The sequence below is a fragment of the Oryzias latipes genome, chromosome 16 (assembly GCF_002234675.1).
Source record: "Oryzias latipes chromosome 16, ASM223467v1".
NCBI classification, from domain to species: Eukaryota; Metazoa; Chordata; class Actinopteri; order Beloniformes; family Adrianichthyidae; genus Oryzias; species Oryzias latipes.
The window spans coordinates 16,065,507-16,093,206 of record NC_019874.2 but is presented as its reverse complement, the minus strand read 5'-3'; the positions used below and the strand labels follow the sequence as shown (position 1 = coordinate 16,093,206).

At 40.0% G+C, this 27,700-nt stretch overlaps 3 protein-coding genes across 3 annotated transcripts; all 3 read right to left on the bottom strand.

Moving 5' to 3' along the window:
* Positions 1–838: 838 nt before the first annotated feature.
* colq (collagen like tail subunit of asymmetric acetylcholinesterase) lies at positions 839–9,426 on the bottom strand. Its single transcript, XM_011485160.2, has 17 exons — positions 9,233–9,426; positions 8,593–8,702; positions 8,260–8,358; positions 7,470–7,514; positions 7,305–7,331; positions 6,548–6,619; positions 6,290–6,352; positions 6,180–6,206; positions 6,060–6,104; positions 5,934–5,969; positions 5,672–5,752; positions 4,087–4,183; positions 3,366–3,496; positions 2,977–3,096; positions 2,748–2,889; positions 2,547–2,649; positions 839–2,448 (listed from the first exon to the last, which is right to left on the bottom strand). The coding sequence occupies exons 1-17, from the start codon at positions 9,327–9,329 to the stop codon at positions 2,379–2,381; spliced, it is 1,365 nt and encodes a 454-aa protein (XP_011483462.1). The 5' UTR covers positions 9,330–9,426; the 3' UTR covers positions 839–2,378.
* Positions 9,427–10,320: 894 nt separating this feature from the next.
* On the bottom strand, positions 10,321–17,474 carry hacl1 (2-hydroxyacyl-CoA lyase 1). Its single transcript, XM_004077819.3, has 18 exons — positions 16,608–17,474; positions 15,792–15,851; positions 15,464–15,568; positions 15,342–15,382; positions 14,750–14,830; positions 14,593–14,665; positions 14,438–14,515; positions 14,243–14,337; positions 14,040–14,152; positions 13,784–13,919; positions 13,462–13,567; positions 12,839–12,919; positions 12,653–12,754; positions 12,415–12,569; positions 12,173–12,331; positions 11,993–12,100; positions 11,732–11,918; positions 10,321–10,616 (listed from the first exon to the last, which is right to left on the bottom strand). Exons 2-18 carry the CDS (start codon positions 15,840–15,842, stop codon positions 10,584–10,586), a joined length of 1,704 nt encoding a protein of 567 aa, XP_004077867.1. The 5' UTR covers positions 15,843–15,851; positions 16,608–17,474; the 3' UTR covers positions 10,321–10,583.
* Positions 17,475–22,050: 4,576 nt separating this feature from the next.
* On the bottom strand, positions 22,051–27,294 carry LOC110016742 (serine/threonine-protein kinase pim-3-like). Its single transcript, XM_023964277.1, has 11 exons — positions 27,135–27,294; positions 26,332–26,454; positions 25,493–25,552; positions 25,303–25,385; positions 25,179–25,223; positions 24,883–25,089; positions 24,580–24,760; positions 24,319–24,489; positions 23,806–24,237; positions 23,513–23,592; positions 22,051–22,424 (listed from the first exon to the last, which is right to left on the bottom strand). The coding sequence occupies exons 6-9, from the start codon at positions 25,048–25,050 to the stop codon at positions 24,143–24,145; spliced, it is 615 nt and encodes a 204-aa protein (XP_023820045.1). The 5' UTR covers positions 25,051–25,089; positions 25,179–25,223; positions 25,303–25,385; positions 25,493–25,552; positions 26,332–26,454; positions 27,135–27,294; the 3' UTR covers positions 22,051–22,424; positions 23,513–23,592; positions 23,806–24,142.
* Between the last annotated feature and the right edge of the window lie 406 nt (positions 27,295–27,700).

Sequence of the window (27,700 nt, the reverse complement as noted above, 5' to 3'; positions counted from 1 at the left end):
CAGCCTCAACCATCTCAGTGGCAATGCTGGCTGGCTTCCACCACCTTTATCGCATAGCCTTATCTCAGGGCACAGAGTCAGTTCTGCAAGCCTTCATTACGACAGGATGAAAGGTTGAAAACCCAATGCCATGTTTAAGAAACAGCAACTTCACTGGTGTTCTGCTTGGTTTAATGGGAGCCTTCAACGTAGGCTGCTGACAGCACCTGTTTTCCACCTGATGGATATCTGTTGGAGTTATCCCTCTTTTTTAGTTGTTGGCACAAACAGAACATCAATAGATTCTCCATGATGGTTACCTTTTAGCCAGGACTGTCAATAAACTAAGAGGGATGATATTTCAAATTCAAAGACTCCAAATTCTCACCATTAAGGACATTGATATTTTTCAAATCCGTGTTTTTACTTTCAAAACTAATACTGAAATAAACATTCCTTCAAAGTTCACAACATGTATTACTAGTAATTCACAGTTACATCGTAATTCAACTCGAAAATCTTCAGCTTTTCATCTTCCTTAATTTTCTCATTTGAAGAGGTCAGTTTGATTTTTTTTCATGAAGAAAAAGCTGCATCTTTATAAAGTGTTACAAAATATGCCTAAACCATGCTTTGTAAAATGTAATCCACATGTATTTTGTCCATTTGAAATTGTCTTATTTATTGTGATGAATTTTGTGATAAACCTGTAATTTACCATCACTGTATTATTTCTCTGTATTTCTATAACTTCTGAGTTCTCTATAATATCTGTGGAGGCTTTAAATAATGTTTTTGCTGCTCCCTGCACTGTATTTGATTTTCTTTTCTCCTTTTTTTTATTAAAAAAAAAAAGCTCTTTCCAGTTTTACAATTGACTTTATTGTAATCTGAACTTTCCACAGCTAGTGTAAAAATCATATCAGAATAACAGTACAGTACATTACCACATGCAGAGTTTAGCACTGTTGTGCATACACAGTATCGAAGCAGAACAGCACAAATGAGGAAAAAAGAAATCCTGCATGGTTTATTAACTCAGCTTTGTGCATGGCACATTATTATCTCTACATGGTTTGTCTCACAGTATGTAGCTACACTTTGAACGGAGCGCTTAAGACACCTGCTTTGCTGATGAATGCAATGAGGATATAACAGAAGAGCGAGTTTCTTTTCTTCACGTGGATGTGATTTATTCACAATCTCTTTCTCTGAATTCCCAAACCTTCGATGGTATCAGAGTAGGGTTGGAGAAAGGTCCTACTTGGAACTGCGACTCATACAGTAGCTTATGGAAAATGTCAGCTTATGTCCACACAGTCATTTTCAGCAGACTATATCTACATTTTAAAGATACTTAACTCTGTCGCTGCATAAGACCGAAAGACTGGTAAAAGAGGTATTAGAGTATATACAGTAATGACCATGAACAGGCTGGAATATTTGAATTCCTTCCCCTCTAGCAGCTACAGACAAGTCCGGTCGATCCTGTGCTGTGTGAAAATTAAGAGCATTAACAGTTTCAAGCCTTCACACATTTCCTTTTGTGATTGAGCCACAGGGAGGAAACGTGACTATTTGGGGCTCCACATTGTCCGTGTTAAAGCTCATCCTATGTGCCTCGGTGGGTGTACAGTCACAGCCATTTCATTTGTCCAGAAGGATATTAAGGAAAAGTTGCTCACTGAATTCCTGAGAAATATTTGAATTTTGCTCTGACTGAGTAACAAACTATTGACGCCTCTGAAGCTTTAGCACCAGTGAGCCATCAAGCGTGGCCTCCTGGTCTACAGTAACAGTCTCGCCTGAAGATTATAATCTATTTACATTTATAGTCCTTGATGTGGTATGAAGAAAAGACAGCATGAAGGTTACCAGTAATAAGTGAAACCATGATCTTTGTTGTTTCAGCCTCATGCAAATGCTGTGCATCCTCACAGACACTGCAGCGGTGGGGCCATTGCTTTGGATTTCAAACTGCCTCCTTTTTTCTAAGCAGCAACTGGAACAAGATTAATCCACCTGACCCCGCTGGTTCCTCACTAAAACATGTCCAATCAGCTCTTAGCATAACGTAGTTTCTGGACCAGTCCAGGATGGCCAGAAATCCAGTTGAAATCCTGTTAAGACAGAATATTTTCATTGTGGGCATTTGTAGCCTCACAGGCCAACTATCACCCGGAGAGGCCTCTCTGCAGAAGCAAGGATGAACTGTGAGTCTATATACCGGTGGATGTAAATATATGACATTTTTTTGTCCGTTTAATGTAGATTATAGAGTGCCTTCTTTTTTAGAGTCTCGTGCTTGGGTCAATGTAATTCTTTTGCTTTTTTTTGTTCAAAATATTCCTGTTGTGACAAGTGAACAACACCCAGGCTCCTGCTGCTCTGTCCAGCCTTCAAGTAAAATACTTGCAGTTTGTGGAGTCAAGTGCACAGTTTGGTGTACACCTGAGGTAACCGTACGACCTAAAACAAAAGGAAAAAAAACAATATTGGTATTGAATTTCTGTTTTTTCAAGCAGTACTCTTACTTGTGAACACTGCCACTGGTGTTCTGGGCTTACCCTGGAAGATATGAATTACACGTCTGGTATCCGAAATCTTTTCCATCACACTCCTCAGCGCCTTCAAAGCGGTATCCATCTCCACAGTAGGCATGTTTACACTCTATGGTAAAAGAGGGGGTAGCAAGAGAGCGTGTCATATAATACATGTACAGCACAGCCCAGGTGCAAACTGTTAAGGATCATGAAATGTGGACTTACTGACGCAGTGGTCGGTTACCACTCTGTTTCCATCGTCACACTCCTCTCCATTGGAGGGCTGCACAATCCCATCCCCACAGTACCCTTCATCATCAGGTGCGTTTTCCATGGACTGGAAAGGTGACAGCTGGAATGGAAAAGTCTTTTGCAGAGTTTAAGTGACATGAATAACATGGAAAGTGTAGATAGAAAAAAGAAGAAAAAAAAAGCTCAGGACAGGGTGTAATACCTGGATTGGCAGCCAGCCATCAATGTCTTTAAAATAGAGAGACCTCTGGTCCTTTCGGAATGCAAGAGCGTTGTCTGTATGAAGGCGCTCTAGTTCCTCCTCGTTGCTCACCACAAATATCTTAATGAGATGTAAAGAAGAGGATTTTTCACCTAAGTTAGTGTAAAATGAATCATGGTAAAGTTCTTAAACACATAAAATTCTAGAGCTAATATTTATTCAATAGGAGCTTCAAGTCAGCTGAGCACATTATTCCACTACAAAAATGGTGTTTGCTTCTTTAAAACAACTGAGAATAAAAATAAAAAAAACATGACAAAAATGTGTAGTCGGATGTCTCATAAACATATCAGAAAGTACATCTTACTGAAATACAGACTATTTCTCACCACAGGTACTTTGGGGTAGTTTGGTGTAGAAGGATAATCATTGAATGGAGAATTGCTGAGAGAGCTACAACCACACCTTCCAGGAGGCCCGGGTGGACCACGCGCACCTTTTGCTCCAACCATGTAGAGCCCTGCACAAAGACGGAGAAAGCAAAGTATGCAGTTGAAAGACATAAAGTTGAATAAATCAATATTTAACAAAAATGAAAATGTCTTCATGTTTTGTCGATGCTAATGCAGCATGGCAGATTTAATGAGCTCAAGCAGAAATGTAAACAAAAGCCTCCACGAGCTTCTGTAGAAGTCATTAAATGTTATGTCTGTGGACGTCTATCAAGAGCCAAAAGCAATCAGCTTCATTCACACAGGAACTCGATCGAGGGAGATGTCACTTTGATTTGTCGGTAACATGATCTTAGCAAAAGTGCAGAGAGCCCTGCCACTGTGAATCCACTTCAGTCACATGATGTCATCAAAACAGGATCCAGTTTCAGTTCGGGGGATGAGTTTTCTCCAGAGCTAAAAAAGGCTGCTGCTGTTATTTCTTACACTGCAGTAATGAAGCTTCCTTCAGCTGAGCAGGATGTTTGCCTCTTCTCTAACTGTAGAAACAGCCTTTGACAGACTCACAGCAGAAACTCTTTCATCAAGCAGTTCTTTTCTTACCATCTGCCATGTTGAAACTACAACTTTATTCAGCGCACTTTCAGATTGATCTCACCTGTGGCAGGTAAACCTGGTGGACCCGGGTGGCCTGGAGGTCCCTGTGGGCCAATGGGTCCCATAAGACCAATTCTCCCGGGGTCTCCTTTCACTCCCTGAAACCCAATCAAACATTACAAGATGGCAGATTAAAAATACACCCTTTCACTATGTTTAAGGATTTAAAACTCCATTCTGTGGGTACAATGGCACGTAGTGAGCACAGAAAAACATTTTATGAATGCATGTCAGAGATCTTTGTAAGCTGCAATCTCTCGCTCTTAGTAAAAGGTATTTGTGTTTGCTTTGATCCGGACTGGCACAGAGCAAAACAGTTTGTCAAGAAAAGTCAAGAGACTGAAAAACTTAGACAGGTGAGAATTGTAATGATAGCAATAATTCAAATATATATTTCCACTGATGCCAGGGGAAATATAGAAAATGCATGTATTGAAAAAGGTTAAAAGTTAACACATTTGTGTCAAAACCCTGCAAGCCAAGGAAATGGAGGTCATTATCAGATTGTTTAGTTTGTTAGACATGCAAGACTGGTTTGACAAGACTTTATTAAGTCTTCTTAACTGTACTGAGTTCCTTTTTTTTTGATTCATTCATTCATTTTCTATTTTGTTTATTCCCTTTCAGGGTCATGGTGCTGCCGGAGCCTATCCCGGCCACTTGTGGGCGAAGGCAGGGGATGCCCTGGACAGGTGGCCAGTCTGTTGCAGGGTAGAATGTGGACAATTTAGAGTTGCCAATTAACCTATGAAGCATGTTTTTGGACAGTGGGAGGAAGCCAGAGATCCTGGAGAAAACCCACGCATGCACGGGGATAACATGCAAACTCCACACAGAAAGGTCCCCATTGATGTTGTTTTTCATGTCCCCCAGCCAGGACTTGAACTGGGGGCCTTCTTGCTGTGAGGCAAGAGTGCTAACCACTGCGCCACCATGCAGCCACTGAGTTACTTGATTATTTTAATATTTTACTGTTTTTAACAGAAAATTGTTATTTTTATTACTTTAAGAATTTGCATTCTAATCCAAAGGAAATGCGTTCACAACAAATCTGAGGCTAAATAAAACTATATGTATATTTATGAAAACACTTTGGATATATCTGATTTCTGCTTTAACCTCTAGCCCCAAAGCATTGTGTGATTTTTATTACAGTGGTGAAAAAGTGTTAGTCAGTTACTGATTTGGCAAGTTGTCCCATTTAAAAAGATGTGAGGGGTCAGTAATGTTCATCATAAGTACGCAACAGACAGCAAAAGGCAACATCATAAACCTTTAATGGTCAGGCAGCCAAAATGGGGATGAAGAAAAAAATCAAGAATAGAAAGAAATACAATTTCTTATAGAACGAGCAAAACTTTTGAAATCAGTTTTCCAGCACTTGCTATGTGAATTTTTGGAAAATCTCTGTAACACATCTTTCACCTATAGCATTTTCCCCAGTTTGGCGTATTCTTCCTGTTCTCTGCATTTCATTCTGTTTCTGAGTGTGCCCATTGAATTCTCTTCACCGAATTTGCATTCAAAGCCTGGAGAACATAAATGTAGATGTGCTGTATTGCAAATTTAAACTACGATCTCCTCACCTGCTTGCCTCTCTTCCCTGGTCGGCCTGTGGGTCCTCTGTTACCTGAGTTTCCAGGTTCTCCTTTGGGGCCCATTTCACCCTGTAAAGTGAGCCAGGTATTTTCACAGCTCTCAAATATTATGAGTGTAAATCAGAGGATCAGGTGAATATTAATTTAAGAAAATGTAGCTGTAAATGTAACAGTAACTTTTCATCTCATATGGGAGATGAGACTGAATAGAGTAAAATTGGTTTGCGACAGTGTGCAGTTTTTTTCTTACCTTCTGTCCAAGCATTCCTGGAAAGCCCATGGCACCCTGTGAGCGGAAAACAGCAATTACTTATGTCTGATGTCATAACTAAAAGGACTATTCGTACAATATTTTTTAAAAAAAACTCCGCCCCACCTTGTCTCCCTTTATTCCCCTCTCACCATGGTCACCTCGTGAACCCTGACAGAGCACAAAGCAGTGTTACAGAGTGATATTTATTCCAAGTAAGTATCAATTTCTTGGGTAAACATATACCTTTTCTCCTTTATATCCGGGCAAACCCTGAAATTTATAAAAGTGTGCATTAAATGGTCAGTAAATATAAAAAATGACAGTGAAATTAAAGTCAGAGGGTTTAATCATACCCTTGGCCCAATTGGTCCCCTGCCTCCAGGCAGACCCATCAACCCTGGGTCACCTTTTTCTCCCTAATAAAAAAGAAAAAAAAAATTAGATGAGCTCAGTTTGGCCTTCACTTTTAAATCAGCCTCAAAATTACAACTCAGGCCCCAGAATTTGGTGTCTGTAATGTTTTGTATTTATTTTAGGTTATTTCTTCATGTTATTATTGTATTCAGTCAATTTTCTGGCATGATCTGCATCATGAGGTCTGACTTACTCACTTTGGCCCCACTTGGTCCTGGCCATCCGGGTAGTCCTGGCTTCCCTGGGAGTCCAGGAGGCCCAGTTCGACCCTGAGGCGACACGTCAGTTTTTGAAGTTAAATCAGAGCCTTTAATGTCCTTTTGCTTTGCAGCTAAATACAGAAAATAAAAAATAAAAAACTGAGTGCAGCTTCAGCTGACAACCAGTCCTCCACAGAATCCATCACGCCCTGCTGCACATGAAGCTGGAGAATGGCTTTAACAAGCCCTGTCACTTTGCTCTCTTTAATTAAATGATAGGCTGTATATAGAACAGGAGTCTGCCTGTTTGGAATAAAATGATTAATGATCTGGCCGGAGCACTAAGCTAAATTGCGCTGCAGTGCAGAGAAACAGCTCAGTAAAGGGTTGCCATTTCTGCTCCGCTACAGCTGCAGATTATTGTCTTCAACCTCATAAAAATCTCGGTCCTGATCTTTCAAGGTAGCTGTGTAACAGAGAGAGAGGGGGCGCCTGACAGGTATACTGGATGTTTAAAGGGAAACTATATGTTCCCCCCATCTGTGCTATAAGGGACCGACTGTACTGTAAATCCTGCCATAAAGGACAGCCTGCCTCAGCATCCCTGCATCCTGCGTCTGTTTTGTCTCCTGTCAAGGTTGCACTTGGGCGTTGTACACTCCATGGTCCAAGCAGCCGCAAGCCTCAGATCTCATGTCTGAGCAAATCTACTTATGGTAGTAAAGAATATGGAGAGATTAATGAGGACTCTCACCTTTTGCCCAGGCCTTCCGATTTCTCCCTGACAACAGGATGTAGATGGGAAACAGACACAAACAACTGATATTTAATAAACTTCTTAAAAACATTTCAAGTTGTACACAACAAATCAGTTTAAGGAAAGTTTACATAAACCACTGTAAGCAGAGGAACTGCTCACCTTTTCTCCTTTAGGCCCTCTTATTCCAGGTAATCCAGGCGGACCCTTAAAAACATTTATTTAAAGAGATCATTCTCTATATATTTTTGTCTTTGTCCACTATGCCCACCACAAAGTCCCATTTGCCTTCCTTAGCTGCAGTTTCAATTAACTAAAGGCTGACTGGTCCCTATTGATTTAAAAAGTGCCTGTTGGCTCTTTTTTTGACATGCTGAAAAGTTCCTGCTCTGCAGCTGAAACAGCCTGGAAAGAGCAGCTTTAATAAAAGCTTCTGGTTTAGGTAATTTTTTTTCTTATGTTGTTCAAAATGTTGGGCTGACAGCATGGGACGATAGGCAGTAATGACCAGAAAGCCTTTAATCTCTCATCACCAAAAATCCCAAAACACATGGACGTGTGTATTTACTGGTAATCCCTGGAATTTACGCAACCCAGGACGCCTTTCCAAGCAGGCCGCTCTGTAGACACTTTCTGAGAATGGTGTGTGGCAAACTGGCAGGCAGTGGAAAAAAATCTATTTATGTCACATCTAAATGTAGAAAATTAATGGGCTGCTGTTCTGGATGACCCAGAGAAATCCCCAACCCCTGCCCTGCAGGAACTGTCAAGTTGGAGAGGAGATGGGGAAATACAATTCTGTGGCACTAATCCTTAACGCTGTCTTTGTTTACATGAGCAAATTTGTGATGAAACTATGCAAATGATTAATTTCTTTGAGCTACTTTTGACACTAGCAAAGTCTCAGATGGGGAATGCAGCTCTGCTGATATGATTGAATCTGGGGTCATACCTGATATTTAGGGGGATCAGGAAGGCCTCTGACACAATCAGAGCCTTTTTCTTCATAGTCGAAGTCAGACTCACTGCCACGATGTGAAATCTCTTCCTTCTGATACACACAAAAAGGAGAAACATCCTTTCTCTCTTTCTTTTTTTAATAAAGGTTTCACAATCGAAGCACAAAAGTCTGCAAAGGAGTTTCATAAGCAAGATTCTCCATCACACAACAGGGCAGATGGGTTTAACCCAATGTTAAAGTGCCTAGGATAGCACAAGGGTTAACCAAACGACACATCAACAATCAGACATTCCGTAATAGAAAGCCACATGATTTTGCACTCACTGGTGTGTAGCTGCGCCAAATTGAAGGGGGTGGAGGAAAGAGCGGGGGTGGAGGTGGACTCAGTAAACAGCATGGGTCGAATCTTTTCCGCTGCTCCCGGGATGCGAGAGCTGTGCAAGGCAGGCATGAAGTCAAAAATGACAGCACCGGTCCAAGTTATGAGAGGACAGTCAGAACCTTGATCATGTGTTGCTTTGACTCGTGCACGGCTGAACCGAGACCTTACCATGAACACAAGCAAAGAAACCCTTAAATCTTAATGTCTCTGAGAAAATCCTTACATTATGAGGTTTGCTGACAGAAACTGGAAAGATTGCAAGGTGCACATGAATGGAGGAGCAAAAGGGAAACAGGTGCAGACTGTCAGATTCTGAAAAAACTTCCAGAAGAGTTCTGAGGGACAGACGGACATAAGTGCCTGTCACTGAACGACTCAAGCTCTGCTTGCTATTTATAAAGGCATTTCCAGTCTGCTTCAGGGGAAACGAGACAACAAAGTGTACAGTGATAAGTCCAAGATGAATCTGAAAAGACCTCAGGCGGAATCTAGACTTTTACAGGAGCTCAACACCTAATCTGCATGCAGAGAAAGCCCTCGTAGATCTAAACGTGCATGCAAACTCAGCTGAAATGGTCCTACCTGCAGGAAATGAAAAGAAACTGTCCAGAAATGGAGACTGAGCTAGGCCATAAGAAAGCCAGAGCTGCAGATAAAGTCCAAATGTGAAAAGAGTCATGCTGCTTCAGATTGTTGCCTTACTTTATGTCTGAGCCACAGCAGCCTTCACACACTGCCTTCTTCCTCTCCTTCCTTCCTCACTGTCCTCCCCCTCGTTTCCCCTCCCTCTTTGCTCAATCTCCTGGTTCTCCCTTACACTCACAAGAGGGTACACTGACCAATGCCCATTAAATCTTTCCTCTGCATCAGTGTGTGCTAAAATTACAAGAGACAGCTCGCCAGCTGCTCCTTGTGCCAATATTAGATTTGTACTACTGTAAGGGGTGTTATTATTGTTTCCACTCCTCTTGGGAGACTTGATCGAGACAAACACAGATTTGGCATCTCTGCAAATAGGATTCTCCATAAAGCTTGAATGTAGATTGACAATGCTCCGTCTGCTCTAATGAATATATTTATTTCTCTTACGCCACGTGCCGAGCAACTACGGCTTATTATATTACCAGTTTATTACACATTCTATTTACATCATCATTAAGCGAGCCCTTAAAAAGGAACATATGGCATTTTTAAAGAGATTTCTGCAGGGAATCTATTATTTTAAGTAAGAAATAATTCTGGTTTTGTTTCATTTTTAGTACCATTACTCTCAGATGTTATGTATCTTTCATGTCTTCAGTGGACATCAATGCATGAGTATAACAGAATTAAATGATAATGGTTTAAAATGTTTCTCTCAATGGCCATATGGAAACTTTTTCTACCACTAAAGCTAACAATTTCTGAGTTTGGTGCTCTTCTTTAAACACATGTAAGCCCTAACCATTCCTGAGCTTTGCTAATGTTTTGTTGAACGAATTAAAAGCAGTTTTCTACTTACATTTCAACAGCTAGCACGTCATTCCTTTTATGCAAAAGAAATATAAATATTTCTTTAACATGTAAAAGCATGTGAGGTTTTAATTATTTAATCATAGTGTTTTTCTTCTCTTGTTGATTTTTATTAGAATCCAGATCAAAAGAAAAGATTTTAAAAAGATTCAGTCAAACCAGGTGCAACCTTTGAGTTTTTATTGATCAAAACATTACAACAGGGTGATAATTCCCCAACATCTTTACATCAGAAAATATTATTTCATAACAAAACAAAGTACTAATTATGAAAGCTGTTTAAAATGTTTTACTGTGTTCTTATATACTACTGTGTAGTAAAAATCAGAAAGAATGTGGTTATTTCATGGAAACAATTACGTAGAAAATTATCTTGTTTTCTGATAAACTCTTGCTGAGAGCTCTGGATGAAGGTTTGTGCTCAGAGGTTGGAGCGAGTGAGCCATGGAAAGTCCTGGAGAAACAGAGAACACAGTGTGTTAACATAAGAAACCCCCTAAAAAACAAGAAATTCCTCAAAAAGAAGAAATATTTTCGCGACTCCAAATTAATCGCAAGCCTGCAAAAATGAATGGAAGAGATGAGAGCAGCAGGCATCTAAATGAGGGAATCGAGCTTCCTTCCTTCTGCTGCACGGCCATGGAGCCCGCCATCACGGACACGGACCTCAGTACAACCTTCAAGCATGGTTGCGTGGATACATTCAACATAAACACAGAGGGCTATGCCTTCTAATTATAAGAGCTCTGAAATAGAAAGGTCAGTGTGGTGTGAGGTGGAGGGACCGAGAGTGGAACAGAAGAGTTCTGCGCTGCACCTGGAGTGAACGGATTAATGTTTAGTGTGGCCTGACAGTCACATGCCACTTTGAGGATGAGAGGAGGCTCAAGCTGTTAGATGCTCAAATCCCTAATCGGAACTCCGTCTTTTAAAATCAGGGATGGATTTTCTGTCATGATTCCTTCTGTCACTCACTGCTTCATGAGAGGAAAAAATATGTAAGAGGGTACAGAGCTGGATTTGTAGTATTTGCTGATATAATGTATAGAAATTTGACACATCATTGCCTCACTCCATTCTTAAACCCACTCCACTGGCAGCTGTAAGGTGTTCTCAACAGACTTCCATCTACAGCAGTCAAAAACACAGAAATGGAACGGATTTGATGGAACATCCTGGAGCAAGAGACCACCCAAAAGTATAGGAGGGAGAGGCCATGCTCAACACAAACTCACAGCATTGTTACACAAGCATCAAAGTGGAGATCCACCCAATGTTAAGTAAGTTGCTTAAACGTTGCAGTTCTTTGTATTATCTCATATTAACTCCATGGGGTCAGAATTTGCAGGAGGGCCAGCTGCTGATTACCTGATCAACTGCTACAATGGCAGGTTAGTTGGAAAAGATGCAAGACACTGGACCCTCAAGGCTTGGAGCTGACACATGTGCTCTTAAAAGGCCTGCAAATAAAGTCTAAACTTGATAATAACATTTTTGTGGATTCCTTTAGGGTCTCCGTTATGCCCATACCCATGATTCTCTCTGTTTTACTCATAAGGCTGCTGATACCTGCTGCTTTCTGTCGGAGGAAGGGTCAATGAGCACATTGAGGAGGCTTGGCCTGTCCCAGTCGCTCAAGCTGAGCTCCAAGGCGCTCTTCAGCTCCTCCGCTGTCCGCACCAGGAACCCCTGACCCCCGAAGGCTGTCATCACCTGATCGTAGCGAGCATCAGGTAGGAGGGACACAGGCGGGGCTCTAAAAGTCAACAGGCTTTTGTCACATCGCAGTTCTTGTGAGACATTATATAGTTTACTATATGCAAGACTCACATAGAGGTCAGATCCCCCATTTTTGCCATTTCCTTCCATGCTTCAGGATCCAGTCCGCTGTATATCCCATTATTATTGACCACAATGATGACAACAGGAAGATTGTATCTGAGAGAATAACAAAAACAATTACAACAAAAACAAAACACAAGATTGACTTAAAAAAATACAATTATCAACCTGCACATGGTCTCAACTTCCATGCCAGAAAATCCAAAGGCACTGTCTCCTTCCACACAGACGACTCTTCTGCTTTTGTCTCTGCTCTTTTCCACGGCAGCTGCCGCTATGGCAAAGCCAAGGCCCACTCCCATTGTCCCGAAGGTACCAGCGTCCAACCTGCACATCCTCAGAGTTAGTGAAGAACAGGGAAAAACTAAGGTGAGAGCTGTCTGTAAGCTGCTCCAAAGAGCCCATCTTGCCTGTGTCGAGGTAAATAGTTGTTCAGCATAGTGCGTCCGATGTCCATGGTGTTTGCACCCTCACTGACAATGATGCAGTCGTGAGGCAGCTGCTGGGAAATGTGATGAAATACTGTGTAGTAGTTCATCGGCAGTGTTGTGTTCAGAGCCAGGCCCTGCAGAGTAAACAACAGAATATTAAACCGTAAAAGATATGAATAAAAAGGCCTTTTTCATTCAGTCGATAAGTCAGACTCACCTTTGATATTTCTGCATTTGCAGCGATTTTCTCCTTCAGAGAGCCCCACCATTCTGTATTTGAGGGATATTTCCAGCCGTGTTCACGGACACATGTCAAAAGCTGAAAACAATTAGAAATATTACATTAAATTAAAACACTATTTGTTGCAGACTGATAGTTTTTTGACAACTTGTGATAACAGACCTGAGTGACGATGGCTCCAATATCTCCCAACAGAGCAACTGACTTCACATTGTTACTCATTTCCTCAGCACAGAGGTCAACCTGCCAAACAAAAACAAAATAGTTTCATCTTATGACAAATAAGGCGAGAACAAATGTAGATTACAGTACTTCAACAATCAAAATACATAAAAGTACGTTTAATACGAGATATTTTCATCAGAGTTGAGCTGAGGTAGACTTTGGAAGCCAAAGGCAAAATTAATACAAAAATTATCAGACAAAAGTTTTAGAACACACTAACTAATATATTGTTTCTAGTTCAAAGTAGTAAGGTTCAATAAAAAATGGTTAAAAAAAAAAAGATAAGGTTGCTTGAAGCTAAAAATTGTGTACATTACAGAATTACATCAATACAATTTTGTCTAGAAATTGATTTCAAGATTTATTTTTGTAATTCTACTTGCGTATTTACTATGCTTTCATTTCTATGTGTATTTGAGTGAGAAGGACAAAGAAATCTGATTAAAAGAACATTGTTTATTTTTTAAAAATTTGGGATGAAAACAATTCAACAGTAATTAAGAACTCTATTTTGGCAGTTTTCCACACGGCAAAGACGTGTGGCAATAATTTTAACTTACCTGTATGATTTTAACATTTGGGTTAAACCTGGGTGGAAGCCCAAAATGCAGGATCCAGTTCAGTCGGGCTCCAAACAGAAGCACAACATCAGCTTGGAGAAGAGCTCTGACACCAGGATAAAATTTACTTTCATTTTTTTTATCAAGTGTTAAACCAAAAGTTAAACAAATGCGCTAAAAAAAAACATACAAATATATATATTTTTTTGTTTTTAGGACAATTCTGATTTTACTTTAGCAGTTTTATTAAAAAATTAATTTACGGTGTTTGCAATTTATGTATACATATTCTCGCTATGAATAAATTTCAGATGAGGCAGACCGTGAGCGGGCAGCTGCCACACAGTTGGGGTGATCATCAGGGATGACTCCTTTTCCCATCGGTGTGGGGAGAAATGGCAAACCGCTGATTTCCACAAACTGCCGCAGTAAAGCCTCTGCTCTTCCATAGGCTGCCCCTGATCGTAAGAGCAACATTTCATGCATAAGTAGTCCGTATTTGTAGAAAAAAAAAACATGGCCTTATATATCATTTAGTATGGTTATTCAAAACACACTCAAAGTGTTTTCTGTGCTACCTTTGCCAATGATCACTAAAGGTGTCTTAGCTGCCTTGAGGGCACAGATGGCCTCTGTGACAGCACTGTGGTCAGCCAAACTCACAGGTGGAGGTGGGCAGCAGGAGACTCCCCTGTAAACAAAGAGAACAAACCTCACGGTAGTATTTCATTTCTGGAAACACCAAGGTGAAATGATTAAAATGCATGAAAGGACTACTAACTTGACTTTGCTCCTGTTAACTTTGGCATTGACCATGTCTCCTGCAATGTCCACATAACAAGCTCCTGGGCGCCCGTATATGCTTGTGCGGACTGCCTGCAAAACCAGGAAGTCTCAGTTATATTTATTTGTTGACAAACAGTACCTTAAAGCCTTTTGGAGTTAGTCCTAAACCTAGATAAACGTGTGGTGTGACCTTCTCTATGACTGAGGGGATTGCCTCTAGACTGCTGGGTCTGGCAGAAAATTTGCTGTACAGACGGCACGCCTCCACCTGGTGACAAATAAAACCAGTTTTAGTGCAATTTAGCAATGTAGAGGGAGGAAAATCCACAGGGCAACATGCTTTACCTGAGGGAACTCCTGAAAGGCTCCTGTTGTTTCCTGGTTCCGATCTGATGACCCCCCAATGACAACCACAGGCCTGCACATCAACGCAGACTTTAAAAACATGATGAGCTCAGATCAGGGAAGTTTGGCTGTGTGATGTTTGTTCATGAAGGAATACCAGCAGTTCACGTTAGCATTGGCCATCCCACCCAGGGCGTGAATAAGTCCAGGTCCAGATACAACCAGACAGGCACCTGGTCTGGATTCAGAGACCATATGAAACAACATGTGAGTACTAAAGTCATTCAGCTGTTGTTTATTTGTATAGCCCAATTCATGTACTAAGACATTTTAAAGTGATTAAATAAAACATTAACAGAAACATTTAATAGAAATATTAAAAGTCGGATCATTACAATAAAAATTTAAAGAAAGTTGAAATGAAATGAAGTTAAAGTAAGCATAAACTTTTGAATCCAACTAATCCAATGCGGCTGAGAACAGGTGGGCTTTTAACCTGGATTTAAACTAGCCGAGTGTTTCGGCTGGTCTAAGGCTTTCTGTAAGTCTCTTCTAGATATGCGGAGCATAGAAGCTGAATGCAGCTTTTCTATGTTTGATTTCGACTCTTGGAACTGACGACAGACCGGATCCAGATGACTGGAGAGATCTGGTTGGTACATACGGGGTCAGGAGGTCAACTATGTGTTTTGGTGCCGAACCATTCAAAGCTTTATAAACCAGCACAACCCCATTCTCCAAGGTCTTACCTCCCGGTGAGGTATCCAATGGCAGATGCAGCATAGCAGGCCTGTATGAAGAAGGAATTTATAAGGTTGTTTTTTTATCTGGACTGAGTCTTGAAGGAGATTTCAAAAATAAAGACTTTTACCGCCTGCTCATTGCGCATTCCTACATATTTGATCCCAGCAGCCTGAGCGGCCATGGCCACTTCAATGATAGGAACCCCAACTATCCCAAACATATACTCCACTTTCTGCAGGGACAGACATGAAGAAATATAAAATAAAGCTCTTTATGCCCACGTTGCTGTGGGCAGTTGTCATTTACAATGAACACATAAAGAATTAAAATACATAGCGTTTTTAAAACGGGACAGCGCAGCACTTGAACTTTGACATGTAGGCTGAAGGCTGAAGTTGCGATAACATTGATTGAGATTTAAACAAATGTACGTTGTTGTTGTTGTTGTTTTTTACCTGAGTCTTCAGGGCCTCTGCTATCAGTTCAGCTCCAGTCACCTCAGCCATGACTGCTGGCTTCAATTCCACAATGTCAGACAAAAAATAGACTTTAAAATCTCTTTTCCCACTTTGTGTTTGTCTACCCTTTCTGCACGCGCGTGAACACGCCCCCTTCAGATAGTTTCCGGGTAGTAAACCAATCACTAACTTGTTTAACTGACGTCACCCAGATTGTGTTAAAGGTACAAACCCCTTGCATTTTAGAAAAAGGGGTTTCCGCTTCTGCAAGTTTCACCAAGTAATAATTTATAGAATAATTTTGCAAAATAATTGTTTTTGTTTAAATAGTTAAAGCTAGAAGGACCAGAAAGTACAGTTTTTTAAAAGGACAGAAACTAGAAGATTACTGAGCATTGATGAGTTAGGTAGGTTCTCATGCGGTGAAAGAGTACCACAGTTGAAATAATTGCTTTGAGGACTTTGGAGAAATACTGAGGTCAGAGAAAGCTCCATTGGGTCTTTATAGAGCTATCAAAGAGTACAGAGAGGAGCTGTGGTTTGTATGAGTTTTGTAGGACATGTTTAAGAACCTTACCTTAACAAAAAGTTGAGTGCAGTTTAATTATTTAAAAATATTATAAAAACAATGGATACATTTATGCAGTCACTAATAACAATAGTCAGTCGAAAAGTCTCTTTTTTAAAAAAAATGATACACAGTAGTAAACTTTAAGTTATCCTATTGTTTTATTTCTTTATTAAGTATACTTGGAAATAAGAAAGTATAGGTATAGTAAGTATAGCAGAATGTCGGGATCATTTTTTTCTTACCAGATTGGGACAATGGTGTTCTCCATCATGAACTTCCAGGGTTTGGAAGCATAGATGACCTCTCCGTTGATGTGGAGCTAGGCTCCAACGCCCCAAGGCCTCTCCACAGACACAAAGATCATTCCATCCACTGTGGGACCCCCGCTGGGAAGTTAGCTGTCCCCAAGAGCCCCAGATCCGACTATCAAACAGAGCTGAGAATGTCTGACAGAGATCCACAGTTAAGAACAGAGATTGAACTAAATATGTGTTGATGATGATGTTAGCTGCAGCCTTTGACCAGAGCTTTGACCTGAGAAGCTTCACTGCATTCAGACTCTAAATACTTCTTTAAAAATAAATGGAAAATGTTGTTTAGTTTTTCATTTTCTAGGCTGCTTTTGTGAATCACTGATAGACCTGATGTGCAATTGGGTCAAACGCTATGAAGTTATTTAAAAACTAGCAGCAGTGCTTTATGGTCAAGTCACAGTAAGGCTGGTTGTTTTGCTAGAATAAGTTTGAGTTTGGGTCCAGGTTTGGGTATAACTTACCATCCCATTTAAATGTGTCATAATATTATTTAATTTAATAATATTTTACTAAAGTATCTGGATAATATGTCAGTACGGCATCAAGTTCTGGGGAGAGGTTCCTTCTTTCAATTGATGAATGACATTTTTCAGTTTCTCTTTAGTCTGGTCTTCATTTTCTTGTCCATAAAGGTAGGCAACCTGTCGGAAAAAGTCTAAACATCGTCTACGGTTGTCTTTCAGGTTAGTAAAAGACAGAAACATCAGTAAAGAATTCAACAGAGAAGATCTAGGGTACACACACCCACATTTACACACAAACAAACATTGCTCACACATATACAGTGGGGCAAAAAAGTATAATCAGCCACCAATAGTGCAAGTTCTCCCACTTATACATATGAGAGACGTCTGTAATTTTCATCATGAAAACACTTCAACTAGGAGACAATAATACATTTATAATAAGATAAGTATAACTTTATATAGTTGAACAAGGACTTTTTCCAGCATTGTTTACAAATAAATCCTTTTCTCTATTAATTTTATCATGAAAATAACATCTTTTTAATTGGGAGAATTTTTACAATTGGTGGCTGACTAAATGGCTGAATCCGAATTTTAGATTTTAGGATGTGATATATCCTAAAGGACCTTTTTTATTATGCTCTTAACTAGACAGAAATAAGATCTCGAGACAATAACCAATCATTAACCTAAACTCTTTTTGGCCCACTGTACATACACTCAAAGAATTCACAAATACATTAACATGGACACAGACAAAAATTTAAAATAAACATGAAGTTTTCTCATCTGTTTTCCCACTAACCTGGTTTCCGTGAGCTGAAGAAGGAAGTGAAATCCACTTTCTGTTCTTATACAGACAGGATGACATCAGGGGCTACACGGTGGAGCAGTGGTCAGCGCTCTTGGGTTTGAATCCCGGCTGGGACATCCTGAACTTTGCGTGTTTTCCCCGTGCGTGTATATTTGGGACTCTGACTTCTTCCCACAGTTCAACACCACGCTTCATAGGTTAATTTGTAACTTTAAATTGTCCCTAGGTGTGCACGTGTGAGTGTGTGTGGAAGTCATTGTGTCTGAGCAAAGCTTATGCTACAAGTCTGAAAGTAAACCTAAATGCTAAAAAATGATTGAATGTTTTTCTTCAATTGGATATTGAAATAAAATCTTGCTCGAAAAGGCATTCCTAACTTAATATATAAAAATTTAGATAAATGTTGCTTTGCTCCTCTTTTTACTTAATGAAGAACTGTTATTAGGGGGAGGAGCTTTTTTTAGGGGGGCAAGCAACCAGCAATTGACAAAAGAGGCATGGCCCGCCCCCCAACCCTCCCCCTTTGGCCCGCCACCACCCCCCTTATGGGGACGTCACTTCTTCCTTTTTCTCCTGATTTTTTTAAATAAAATAAAAAAAACTGTCCAACACAAGAGGCTATTAGGTTCAGATTGCTCGGCTGATTTTGTTTTAAATTTGGGGTTTTATTCTACACTCCACAGGACAATCAGGTGTACATTTGTATTAACTTCCTTTGTGCTTTAATCTAAATTTTATTTTCAGGTTGGACATTCTAAAAAAACCTTTTTATATTTAATTCTTTACTATACAGAAAATAGATCTCGAGATAAATAACAGATCGTTAGCCTCATAGCATAACTGCCTAACTCAGATTTGAATATTTTTAGAAATAGGGAAAAAATACACTTCCCAGCAATTGCAATGGTACCTTTAGGCAGATATTTGGCCCAAAAATGACTTAGGCAATTATGCTACGAGGCCGACAAAGGTTTTTTTTTAAAGGGAAGGAGGGTTTTTGAAGGTGGGCCAGCAACCAGCAATTGACAAAGGCGGCATGGCCCACCCCCCACCTCCTCCCCCTTTGGCCTGCCACCACCCCCCTTATGGGGACAACACTTCTTCCTTTTTCGCCTGTTGTTCCAAATAAAAAAAAATAGTCTGTCCAACACAAGAGGCTCAATTTGCTCGGCTGACTATGTTTTAAATTTGGGGTTTTACTCTACACTCCACAGGACAATCAGGGGTAAATTTGTATTAACACCTTTTTTGCTTCAATCTAAATTTTAGTTTTATAATGTCATTTATTCTTAGGAAAGTTTTTGATTATGTCCTTTATCAGACAGCAGAGATCTCGAGATCAATAACAAATTGTTAGCCTCATAGCATAATTGCCAATTCTTTTTGAATATTTTTAGAAAGCTGAAAAAAAGACACTTTTCAGCAAGTGTAATGGTATCTTTAGGCAGATATCAACATTTGGCCAAAAACATCACTCATGCTATAAGGCTAACAAAAGCTTTTTTTGGAGGGAAGGAGGGTTTTTAAAGGTGGGCCAGCAATTAGAAATTAATAAAAAAGAGACATAGCCCCACCCCACCTCCTCCCCGTTTTGCCCGCCACCACCCCCCTTATGGGGACGTCACTTCTTCCTTTTTCTCCTGTTTTTCTGTCCAGCAGCTGAGCAAACTGAACCTGAGAGCCTCTTCTGTTGGACAGATTTGTTTTAAATTTGGGGTTCTCTTCTTTGCTCTATGTGGGGCAAATTTGTAATAACACATTATCTGCTTTAATCTAAATTTTAGTTTTATGGTGTTATTTATTCTTAGGAAAGCTTATCAGGCAGCAGAGATCTCGAGATCAATAACAAATAGCCTCATAGCATAATTGCCAAATCTTTTAAAATATTTTTAGAAAGCTGTAAAAAAGACACTTTTCAGCAAGTGCAATGGTATCTTTAGACAGACATCAAGATTTGTACAAAAAATTGGTTTAAAAAATGACTTATGCTATGAGGCTTAGGGGAGAAGCTTTTTTGGGGGGGGGGGGCACCAACTTACAGTTGACAGAAGAGGGGTTGAATCCCGGGTCAACTCGGTGGCTGATGGTGATGCCTGTGCCCCATGGCTGCTCGCCAATGGGCCCTTGGTGATGATCCGGGCTGGGCTTGCTGGTCGAGAGCTGCACCTCGGTGATGGGCCCCCCCTCAGTAAAGGGTCGCGCCTCGATGAGTGATCACCCCTCAGGTGAAGAGCCATGAGGGGTTCAGTGACAGGCTGCGCCGGCTCGATGATGGGCGGCGCCGGGTTGGTGGTGTTGGTGGGCCGGACAGAGAGAAGAAATGGTGATGAACAGATGTTTTACATTTGAGGTTCTCTTCTACACTCTTTGGGAAAACCATGTTTGTATAAACTTATTTTGTGCTTGAATTTTACTTTTATTTATTATTTATAATTAGCTGTTTTTTAAACTTTTCGTTTACTACTAAACTTGTTTTTAATTAAGCAGCACAAATGTATGAAGTTATTGTTGTGCCAAATCCTTTAAGCAAAACTTTTGGTAAATTAATCAAACATAGGAAGCTGCAAATTAAATTTCTCTAGAGGAGTAAAGACTAAATGATTCTGCAAATGCAACCCTTTAGCCCACAAAGGTGAATTATGGATCGCTGCATGAAGCTTTGTGTTATTTTTTTTCCAAGAAAATCTTATTTGTCTCAGGCTTCATTGTTCTGGCGACAGCTCCTGTGTTAAAGGATTAAAAGATCTGGCACAAATATAAATCCATACAAATGTAAACGTAATATTTTGGTTATGAAGTACTGACTGAAAATTGGCGGTTTTAACTGTTGGTTTGCAATTAAACGGAACGCTTTAATAAAATTCTGTTTAGGGGAAGAGCTTTACTGAAGGAGGGGCCCGGAAGTTACAGACAGAATAGCCCCCCCCCCGATTCCTCTTTGTTTGATTTGATAACAAATTGTTTTAGGGGGAGGAGCTTTTTTTCGAAGGGAGGCCATCAACCAGCAATTAACAAAAAAGGTATGGCCCCCCCTTCCACCCCTCCCCCCACAGCCCCCCCCTTAAGGGGACGTCACCTTTTCATTTCCTCTTTCTGTCCTCTTTCCTCATTTTCTTTCCAGCATCTGAATTTTTTATTTTGGTCTGATAACTGTTTTTTTAATAATGTCCTTTATCAGAAAGGGAAGAGACGTTGAGATCAATAACAAATGTTTTTGAGGGGGAGGAGCTTTGTTGAGGGGGCCATTAACCAGGAATTAACAGAGGAGGCATGGCCCACCCGCTACCTCCCCCTGGCCCGCCACCACCCCCCTTAAGGGGACGTCACTTTTTCCTTTCCTCTCTGTCCTCTCTCCTCTTTTTCGTTCCAGCAGCCGAGCAAATGGATCTTAGAGCCTCTTGTTCTAGATGGATTTGGTATTAAATTTGGGCTTCTCTTTTACAATCTAAGGGAAAATCTGGGGTATATTTATACAAACACTCTCTTTTGTGTCTGAATCTAAATTTTAGTTTTAGAATTTTTTATTTTGGTCTGATAATAGTTCTCAGTTATCTCCTTGACCAGAAAGGGAAGAGATGTTGAGATCAATAACAAATATTTTTAGAGGGGGGAGCTTTGTTGAGGGGGGCCATTGACCAGCAATTGACAGAGGAGACATGGCCCACCCGCTACCCCCCCCTAGCCCGCCACCACCCCCCTTAAGGGGACGTCAATTTTTTTTTCCTCTTTCTGTCCTCTTTCCTCATTTACTTTGGAATCTTAGAGCCTCTTGTTCTCGATACATTTTTTTTTTAATTTGGAGCTTTCTTCTACAATCTAAGTGAAACTCTGGGGTATATTTAAATGAAGACGCCCTTTTGTGTTTGAATCTAAATTTAGTTTTAGAATATTTTACTTTGGTCTGACAATAGTTTTTTCAAATATGTCCTTGACCAGAACAGAAAGAGGCATTGAGATTAATAACAAATATTTTAAGGGGGAGGAGTTTTGTTGAGGGGGGCCATCAACCACCAATTCACAGAAGAGACATGGCCCACCCGCTACCTCCCCCCTTAAGGGGACGTCACTTTTTTTTACCCTTTGTGACTATGTTTTTCTGTCCAGCAGCTGAACTGAATCTGCGTTTCTTGTGTTGGACAGATTTTTTTTGACGTTTAGGATTCTACACTTTAATAGAAAATCAGGAGTATATTTGTGCAAAGTCCTCCTTTTGTCTTCCAATCTAAATTTTAACTTTAGTATTTTGAAATTTTACCCCACCTCTTCCCCCTTTGGCCCACCACCACCCCCCTTATGGGGACATTCATTAATTGATAATCATGCTAAGAGGCTAACGAGAGGTTTTTTTGTTAGAGGGAGGAGTTTTTTTTCAAGAGCAGCCCGAAACTTACGATTGGTGGAAGAGGCGCTGAATGCGGGGTCAGCTCGGTGGTGATGCCTGTTCCCCCTGGCTGCTTGTGGATCCTGCAAAATAAATGCAGTGATGCTCCAGTGACAAATGTGCCAGATTAAAAACTACAAACACAATGATTTGCAACTGAAAGAGCAAGTGATGCAACTGAAATAGAAATATCTAAGGTTAAGTTTGAGCAGTGAAAATATAACCAGTAAGATAAAAAAAATGAATTTTTGGTTGAAAAGAAACTAGACAGCAAAATTAATACAGTGATGCACAATCCGTGGATGTAAATTGAAGGGTTGCATTTGGAGAAAAATTTAGTCTATGAGCCACTGGAGACTTTTTCTCTTGCAACTTCCTACTTTTGATTGATTTACCAAACGTTGTACTTAGCCTCCCATTAACACTGAATTGAATTATTGCAACTCCTTCAGTGTTCATGCAGTTAACATGATTCCATTGGATTCTGAAAGCTGAGAAAAGCCAATCTGTGGCTGAAATCCCTGTGATGCCTTCATTTATTTGTAAAAAAAAAAAAAACATTTCAATTATATTTTGCTTTTAAGTTCATGCCAAATGAAGGATTGGAAGTTTTTGATATTTGCATCAATCAGCATCAAGGGGATATTCAACATTTTAAAAACTTTGCACAGATATGCAGCCTTTTACAATGGTTTAGTGTTGCATATCAGCACAAAGTTCCTTTTCTAAGCTTTCAGAATCCGTTGGAATTACATCATATTGTGCAAACAGTCAAAGAGTTAAGGTAATTCAAAAAGCATTTTGTTTCCTTTCACTGGTGACAAAAAATGACAGTTTTATCTGTTGATTTGCAATGAAACGGAACGCATAAATAAAATATTGTGTTGGAGAACAACTTTACAGAAGGAGGGAGCAGGAATTTTCAAAGACAAACTAAAAGAGATGGCGAGATCAATAACCAATCATCAGCCTCATAGCATAACTGCCGACGCCATATTTGAATGTTCGTAGAAAGCAGGAAAAACTCACTTTTTAGCAAGAAAAATGGCATTTTGTGGCATATATTAACATTTGGTCAAAAATGACTTAGACAATTATGCTATGAGGAGAACAAGTTTTACTTTTTGCTTTAGAGGGAGGAGCTTTTTTTAAAGAGCAGCCAGAAACTTACAATCAACAGAAGAGGTGCTGTATCCTCGCTCAGCTCAGTTGCTGGTGGTGATGCCTGTTCTCCATGGCTGGTTGTGGATCCTACAAAATGAATACAATGATGCACAATGAATGTGTGTAAATGGAAGTGTTGCATTTGTAGAAAAAAACACACTTTTTGACAAGCAAAATGGCGTTTTGTGTCAGATATCAACAGCTGGCCAAAAATGACTTAGGCAATTATGCAACTATGAGTCTAATAAAAGTTTTTTTTTTAGATGGAAAAGCTTTTTTGAAGAGCGACAATTTACTTACAATCAACAGACGAGGCGCTGCATCCTCAGGGGCTGGTGGTGATGCCTGTGACCCATGGCTGGTCGCCGATCCTGGGCCTTTGATGATGGGCTGCGCCTCGGTGAAGGGTTGTAAATATGACCCAACCGCTTTTAAAGGAGAAGCTGAGCAAGGACACCGGCGTTCCGGACCTGTACAGGCCATCGGCCGATGCCCCCTGAAAACTTCCCCTTCGGGGAATGTATTTTTTATGTATTTATTTCGTTTTTCTGTTTTTTTTTGTTTTGTTTTTTGTTTTTTATATATTTTTTTAATTTTTTGTTTTTTTATTTGTCCATCTCTTCATGACTGGGTGGTTTTATCCACTCAGCCATGGATGAAGAAGGAGATCTTCTAATGCTGGCCTGCAGTGTGGGAGTGAGGCCAGACATTTCTCCAGGAAGTCCTTGCAGTCTATGAAAAAGAAGAGTAACAGGATGAAGCTGACAGATGCAGGGATCCATCCACTCAGTTAAGTTGAGATGTTTTTTTTACCTTTAGACAGCTCCGGGCGTGGCTTCAAGTCCTTCCAAAAAAATCTTTGGGCATGGAAAGGACTTTCGTGCAGAAGTTCGAATGTTACCACCCCAACCTGCCACACCGTGGTGGGCCCGGCTGAATAGGAGCGGCAATGTGTGAATTCAGGGGGGTCTTGACACGTCGTTTCTAAAAAAAACACCCAAAAAAAATAAAACACATTTTGCACACCAAGGAGCAAAAATAGTGCAAAACTGAAGCAGAAGGCTGATTACTCACCCCAGACAAATGTGTGCATTATGTCCCTCTTTGTGAAGCTGCTGAGGCCGAAATCAATAAGGCGGACACGCGGGACAGTGGAGCTGGTCTCCACCAGGATGTTCTCCATTTTGATATCCTGGTGGAAGATTTCCCTGTCTTCCAGCTCTTTAGCAGCTTTTACAAGCTGCTTCAGGATGATCTGAGGAAGACAGAAGATACAGAACACTCTGAGAAAAAACACATGGAAGAAGACCTCCTCAGAGGGAGAAAGAGAAATTAAGGACCCACTGTCAGCAGGTGGTCATGTCTGAACCCGCCTACCTTGGTCTCGTCTTCTTCCAGCATCGGTTTTTTGACTCTATAGTCGAATAGGCATTCGACTGGCGTGGGTCTCTCCATGACTAGGATCAAGTCGTCTTCCTGGTCATAGTGGTCAAGCAGTGACACAGCAGCTGTGGACCCCACCTCTCCATCAGCCGCCTTTTGCATTATCAGAACCTCTGTAGGTATCTGCTTGCCTTCATTATCCTGTAAAATGCCAGGAAAGTGTAAGATGAGGGTGAGAAGCTGCACAGGTGAGACTTCAGGTGAGCACCAGTGACTGCGGCTAAACTTACGGTTTGCCGTAAGACCTTGGATTGTGGTATGTATTTGATCGCAACCTGTAAGACACAAACAGAGCTTTGGTGAGCATTTCCCTCCTGATCTGCTCCATCAAGAGCTTCTCTATGTCACACTTACTGGGAAGCGATCAGCAACGCGAAAGCCAGCATACACGGACCCATAACCTCCTTCTCCCAGCAGGCCCTGCTTCTCGTACTTTACTGCAGAGACACAGCAGATAAGTTCAGTTATGACTGTGAGGAAAAGCTGTTTCAACAGGATTTTAATGTTCTCCTTCATTATTAAGAAACCTGACTACTATTTTTACCTTCAAATTGGTTTGGGTTGCTTGTCTCGTCTTGTGCTTCTTCCTTTTCTCTGGAATCTTCTGAAAAGAGCAGACACACATTTGAGAAACTGTAAAAAAAAAGTAACTCCAGAATGAAAGAATTCCATTATTTTTCTGAGGGCCAAAGATCAAAGCTTCTGTAAATTCATTAATGGTCACATTTTGCTCACAGACAGAACAGCTTTAGAAGAGCTGCTAAAGGACCGCATGAAATTATTGCTTCCATTTCTTACTCTCTGTCAAACATTACTGAGTATTCATCACATCATTCTTTCTACTTTGATCTTTTCTTTTAATGTTTAAAACAAAGTGACAGATGACTATTTAAAGTTTAGGTAAAAACACAGAGAAGTTTTCTGTATTAGCCAAACTTTTGACAAAACGTCTGTCTTAAATGGAAATAACTGACAATCAACCTGTCATTTTCTATTCATTACAGAATAAAGTGTGTTTAATAGAAGTACTGGCGATATTTTATTGTGCAATTTATACTGAAATGTGTGGACTTGAAAAACCAAATATAATATTTTATGACTTTTTTTATGACTTTTTTTGTCTTTTATGTTTATTGGACACAAAATATTTTTAGCAAAAATCTAAAATTTTCTGTGTGAAAATTGTTTCAATGACAAACACAGAAGATGAGCTCTAAAGAATTTGGACATTTTTAATTTATCCTTTGATACATTTAACTAAACAACATATTTTTTGTAAATGTTTCTCCAATTAATTTACATAAAAATGCAATTTGTTTTGCTTTTTCAATTATCCTCATGTTAGTCAGACTGAGAAAAATCAAAATGTTATAACCATCTTACCGTTATCAGTGTCAACGGGGTGGGGGGTGCTGCTAGGTGGAGAAAGCCTCCTCCTTTTCTGTGCAGTCACCCCTTCAGGTGAGTACTGTAACTTTCTCTTTCTGGATGTTGCATTGAAAGGCTCTGCAAAAAAAGCAACCCAAGAATAAGAACTGTTAGGACACACAAACCTGGAAATGGGTTCACTTAGGAGACGTCTGGTTTAAAACAACAATTCACTACATTTTATTTTTCATGTTAACTGGACATTCACATAGCACTTTATTATTGATATATCAGATAACCTTTATAATTTTATGACCTAATTATATTGATCAATATCAGTATTTTAAACCAGACAATGTGTATTGAACATGAATTTAAAACAATTAAAGCCTGAGATTCTTCAAAGCCACACAGAGTGATCGGGTCACTGTTTGTCATCATTTTTTTCAGAGTTATAATAGCAGAAGTAGACTTTCATTCAAAGTAATTCATCTTTGTGTGTCTTTACTCCACCCTGAACTGGCAACATTATGGAAGATGTGGAGGGATGGAGTTATTGATGCTACACAAGCTTGAAGAAAGCTTCACTTAGAAGTAGTTTGGATCAAAACAACAGGTGGAGCGATGGAGTTATTGATCACTGCGCACATCAAGCTACCAACAAATCTTAATTCTGAAGCATCTTCATTGTCCAAAATGACTGGCATACTTTTATAAAGAAAACAAATAGGAGGCAGATGTTGATGATGATAGCAATGACGTCACTGGAATGCAATAACTAGTAACTAGAAAAGTCAAAAGTGTTATAATCATCTTACCGTTATCAGAGCCAACGGGTTGGGGGGGGCTGCTACATGGAGAAAGCTTCTTCCTTTTCCCAGCAGTCACCCCCTCAGGTGAGTATTGTAACTTCCTCTTTCTGGATGTCGCATAAAAGGTTCTGGGGGGAAAAAGAAACACAACATTGAGGACTGTTAGGACACACAAGATTGAAAATAGCTTCACTTAGGAGTCGTTTGGATCAAAACAACAGGTGGAGCGGTGGAGTTATTGATCACTGCGCGAATCAAACTATCAACATATCTTAATTTTGAAGCATCTTCATTGTCCAAAATGACTGGCATACTTTTACAAAGAAAACAATAAAGTAGGGAGATGTTGATGATGCTAGCTATATAGCAATGATCTCTCTGGAATGCAAAATAAAGCATAACTAGTAATATCAACAGTTGGTGAGGCAGTGCTTCAACCAGCATCATCTAATCTGTGCTAAATATGCGATGCATGTCTTTCATTCTGATCATTTAGATCACCTTTATACTCAACATATCTATATTTGGCATTTGTAAGGCTTTATATCCAAAAATTGTACATTATAGACATT

What these genes read in the sequence shown, in the direction of transcription:
- LOC110016742 (XM_023964277.1), bottom strand. Translation starts at nt 25,050, where the DNA reads ATGCAAAAGGCGGCTGATGGAGAGGTGGGGTCCACAGCTGCTGTGTCA. An exon ending in TGGAAGAAGACGAGACCAAG is followed by an intron (nt 24,761 to 24,882) that starts GTAGGCGGGTTC and finishes TGTCTTCCTCAG; the next exon opens with ATCATCCTGAAGCAGCTTGT. An exon ending in ACGCCCGGAGCTGTCTAAAG is followed by an intron (nt 24,238 to 24,318) that starts GTAAAAAAAACA and finishes TCTTTTTCATAG; the next exon opens with ACTGCAAGGACTTCCTGGAG.
- colq (XM_011485160.2), bottom strand. Translation starts at nt 9,329, where the DNA reads ATGACTCTTTTCACATTTGGACTTTATCTGCAGCTCTGGCTTTCTTAT. An exon ending in GAGGGCCTAAAGGAGAAAAG is followed by an intron (nt 7,332 to 7,469) that starts GTGAGCAGTTCC and finishes TCCTGTTGTCAG; the next exon opens with GGAGAAATCGGAAGGCCTGG. An exon ending in ACCAGGTTTACCTGCCACAG is followed by an intron (nt 3,497 to 4,086) that starts GTGAGATCAATC and finishes GTCTTTGTGCAG; the next exon opens with GGCTCTACATGGTTGGAGCA.
- hacl1 (XM_004077819.3), bottom strand. Translation starts at nt 15,842, where the DNA reads ATGGCTGAGGTGACTGGAGCTGAACTGATAGCAGAGGCCCTGAAGACT. An exon ending in GTGGCAGCTGCCCGCTCACG is followed by an intron (nt 13,568 to 13,783) that starts GTCTGCCTCATC and finishes TCCTGGTGTCAG; the next exon opens with AGCTCTTCTCCAAGCTGATG. An exon ending in CAAATGCAGAAATATCAAAG is followed by an intron (nt 12,570 to 12,652) that starts GTGAGTCTGACT and finishes TTTACTCTGCAG; the next exon opens with GGCCTGGCTCTGAACACAAC.